This window comes from Teleopsis dalmanni, unplaced genomic scaffold (assembly GCF_002237135.1).
Source record: "Teleopsis dalmanni isolate 2A unplaced genomic scaffold, ASM223713v2 unscaffolded_contig_0886, whole genome shotgun sequence".
Classification (NCBI taxonomy): domain Eukaryota; kingdom Metazoa; phylum Arthropoda; class Insecta; order Diptera; family Diopsidae; genus Teleopsis; species Teleopsis dalmanni.
This window is the reverse complement of record NW_024032268.1, coordinates 7,145-11,057: the sequence shown is the minus strand read 5'-3', so window position 1 is coordinate 11,057 and position 3,913 is coordinate 7,145. Positions and strand designations below refer to the sequence as shown.

Below are 3,913 nucleotides of genomic sequence, written 5' to 3'. Positions count from 1 at the left end.
AAGCTTTCCTGAAATCGTCGGATTCAAACCGATTTACATCCTTCCGAATACGACCACTTTTTCGAAGTTGAACTACTTCGGTAGAACGTTCTTCACTAGGCATTAATGTTGATTGGCTAGATGAAGGCGGTGTGGCATTGCTGAAATTTGGAGCGAATTCAAAAATTGGTTGAGAAGAGAGGTCAGAGCTACTTCTAGTATTAAGCTGATTAACGTGACGTTTGATGTAACCAAAAGATGTGTTTACTCGGTAAACCATTTTACCAAGTTGTTTCACAATAACTACTTTTATCCATTTTTCCCCTTTTGCGTAGTTTCGAGCGAAGACGGGTTGCTTTAGACTGAATTTCATTTTCCGTTTCGAAGCTTCAAGGTGCTTCCTAGGCGATTCAAACAGTTGACTCAACAGGGTACGAACAGGCCTTCCATGTAAAAGTTCTGCAGGTGATTTGCCCTCAGAATTCGGCATTGCACGATAGGTTGCAAGGTATTTTGATACAGCGAATTTGAGAGACAATCCATCGTCAATGTTTTTCTTAACAGCAGTTTTAAAAGATCTGACGAATCGTTCGGCTAACCCGTTTGAGGCTGGATGAAACGGCGCTGTTGTTATATCTTTGATGCCAAATTTTGAGCAAAAATGTTTGAATGCTTCAGCTGTAAATTGCGGACCATTGTTACTAACGATGGTTTCTGGTATACCTTCCAGAGAAAATATAGAAGACAATTTTGATATGGTGTCAACCGTTGTTGTTGTAGATAGTTGTACGACGAACGGAAATTGCGAGAAAGCGTCGACACAAATTAGCCACATTGAATTACAGAATGGACCACCAAAGTCGATATGTACTCTCTCCCAAGGTCGATCAGCTTCAGGCCAGCTTACGTATTCACGTGCGTAAACAGGATTTGCAATTTTGCACATATCACAATTTTCAGTTAATTGTGCGATGTCTTTGTCAATATTAATCCACCAGACATGTTGTCCAGCTAGCTGTTTCATTCTCGATACTCCCCAATGTCCATCATGAAGAAGTTTAAGAACTTTCTGCTTAAGGGAGGCTGGAATGACAACCCGGTTGTACTCCGTCTGGAAGCAAAGCAAATTGTTGTTTAGTATTAAAGCAAAGCGATGATTGAAAAATGATTGAAGATCAGCATCTTGAGGCATTAGCTTTTCAGGCCAACCGTTTGTAACGAGAAAATAAACTCGGCGAAGAATTGGGTCATTTTTGGCATGTTGATGTTGAAACAGGATTCTTCATGATCAAAAGTTTTATCTTCACCAACAGGTAAACGAGATAAAGCATTGGAATTTCCATGCTCAGTAGTTTTACGATAACGAACATCATACTGATAAGCCATTAGTATAATAGTCCATCGCTGTAAACGATGTGACGTCATCGACGGCAACTGATAAGTTGGATTAAAAATGCTAACAAGAGGTTTGTGGTCAGTAACCAAGGTGAATTTTCTTCCGTATAAATATTGATGGAAACGCTTGACTCCAAAAACCATAGCTAGCCCTTCCTTCTCTTTCTGACTATATCGTCGCTGATGAATGTCGAGAGTTTTAGATGCAAAAGCATTAGGCCTTTCTGTACCGTCAACGTACCTATGCGAGAGCACGACCCCTATGCCATAGGAGCAGACATCTGTAGCTAGAATCAACGGTAAGTGTTCCTGATAATGTGCTAATTGCGCTGCATTGAGAATATGCGTTTTAAGAGCTATAAATGCTTGTTGTTGTGCTGTACCCCATTTGAATTTTATATTTTTTCGGCGCAGCATGTTGATTGGCGCGGATAATTGCGAAAAATTAGGTATAAAATTATGGTAGTAGTTTACCTTACCCATGAATGCTTCTGCTTGCTTTAGATCTTTAGGCGGCTGCAGGTTTTTGACTGCTTTTAGTCCTGACTCATCTGGCAATATACCTTTTGCACTAATTTGACGCCCGAGATATTCGATTTTATCTCGCAGAAAGAAACATTTTTCTTGCTTGCACCTGATACCATTTTGTTGCAAAATACGAAGTACTTGTTCTAGGCGGCTGATGTGTTGTTGAAATGTAGGTGCGGAGATGATAATGTCATCGAGATAATTTCCGCAACCTTCTACGCCTTGAAGTAACTGCTCAAGATATCTTTGGAATATAGCTGGAGTGCTTGCAATTCCAAACGGTAAACGTTGGTATTGGAATAACCCAAGTGGAGTGTTGACAACCATTATTGTTTTTGCTTCATCGTCGAGTTCCATTTGTAAATACGCATCCTTAAGGTCGATTTTTGTAAAATGTTGACCGCAATGAATTTTATGGAAAAGACTTTCGCGTATGGGCAAAGGATATTGTTCAATGTCAATTTGCGCATTGACTGCTTGTTTAAAATCCCCACAAATTCTTATGGAACCATCAGCTTTTGGCGCTAGTACAATAGGCGAAGCCCATTGGGAAAACTTCACAGGTTTCCAAATACCCGCATTTGTCAATCGATCGACTTCTTTCTTGAAAAGTGACATTTGCGAAAATGGAATTTGTCGGCTTTTGTAAAATTTCGGATGTGCATTTGGCTTTAAAAAAATACTGACCTTAAAGTTTTTTATTGTGCCAAGAGCTGGTTCAAAAATATCACCATATTTCTTACACAGCTCGCTAATTCTGTGTGATTCACTTTCAGTAATGTTACAAATTTGCTGAATCTCAAACCCGAATTCTTTAAATAAATCGAAACCGAATAAATTGTTACAGTTTTCGACATCCACGACAACGATTACCACTTCCCTTTCTTTTCCGCCACATTTGATATCTACGCAAAGTTCACCAAGCACTGGAATTTCATTTTTGCCAAAACCAAATAAGGTTTTTGTACAATTTCGCAACTTTGGGCAATTTAGAATTTTGAATGTTCGCTTATTTATTAGAGAAACTGTTGCACCAGAATCCATTTGGAAAGACACAATTTTATTACAAATTTCCAAGTCAATGTAATTCTTATTGCTTTCAGTTTTTACAATACCTGTTAAACTGTTAATTGTTTCAACAGTACCAATGTTGTGACTTTTACGACGGTAATCTTTCTTCTTGTTTTCATCACCTAAATTACGTTTGTTGTTCTTGTTTTGTTTTGACATGCACACTGGCGCAATATGTCCAATTTTGCTACATCTATTGCATACAGCATTTCTAAATTTACAGTTTTCTCTTGCATGAGAGTTTCCACAGCCAGAACATGATTTGAATTTTACTTTATTATTGTTATTGTTGAAAACACCCGGTTTTCTTATAATTGTACCAACTGAATTAACAGGCATTGAGTTTTCGATCGTTTGTTCTTTAATTGTTGCCACCGTTTTAGTGGTTGTTTCGTACAATTCTGCAATCTGCAAAACATCAGCAAGTGTCGGCTGGGGCTTTTGGAACGCAGCCGTGCGCACTGCATCGTGCGGTGTACGTATAATAATTTGGTCACGAATCATATCATCCACGAAATTGTGCAAACAATTCTGGGCTGAGCACGAAAAGTTACACTCTCTTGCCAATCCGCGGAGATCTGCTACCCACTCTCTGTATGATTGATGTGGCTTCATTTCCCTTTTGAAAAAATCGTAACGTGCAGCGACCACATGTCGTTTCGACTAGAAATGATCCGTTCGTTTTTCCGTTAAATTTTCGAAAGATTGTTCTTGTACTTTCGTGTTACCGAAAAGATTTTTTAGCAGCTCAAAATTTTCTGTGCCAATCCAAGACAAGAAAAATGATTTTTGTTTTTCACTGCACTGAACTGAATATGCTAAAAAATGTTGGTTAAGTTGTTCTAAGTACGATTCCCAGGTTTGCTGTTCTTTCGAAAATTTGTGAAATACTGGAACAATGTTGTGATTTCTTTCAGATACACCGGCAGTACCTTGTTTT

The 3,913-nt window shown here is 38.6% G+C and overlaps 1 protein-coding gene across 1 annotated transcript; it reads right to left on the bottom strand.

Moving 5' to 3' along the window:
* Positions 1 to 37: 37 nt before the first annotated feature.
* Positions 38 to 3,588, bottom strand: LOC119663785 (uncharacterized protein K02A2.6-like; the record flags this gene model as incomplete). The annotated part of the gene is made up of 4 exons (XM_038073387.1): positions 2,590 to 3,588; positions 2,016 to 2,505; positions 1,189 to 1,937; positions 38 to 1,090 (listed from the first exon to the last, which is right to left on the bottom strand). Coding segments are annotated over exons 1-4 (3,291 nt in total), but the record flags the coding sequence as incomplete, so codon positions are not given.
* Between the last annotated feature and the right edge of the window lie 325 nt (positions 3,589 to 3,913).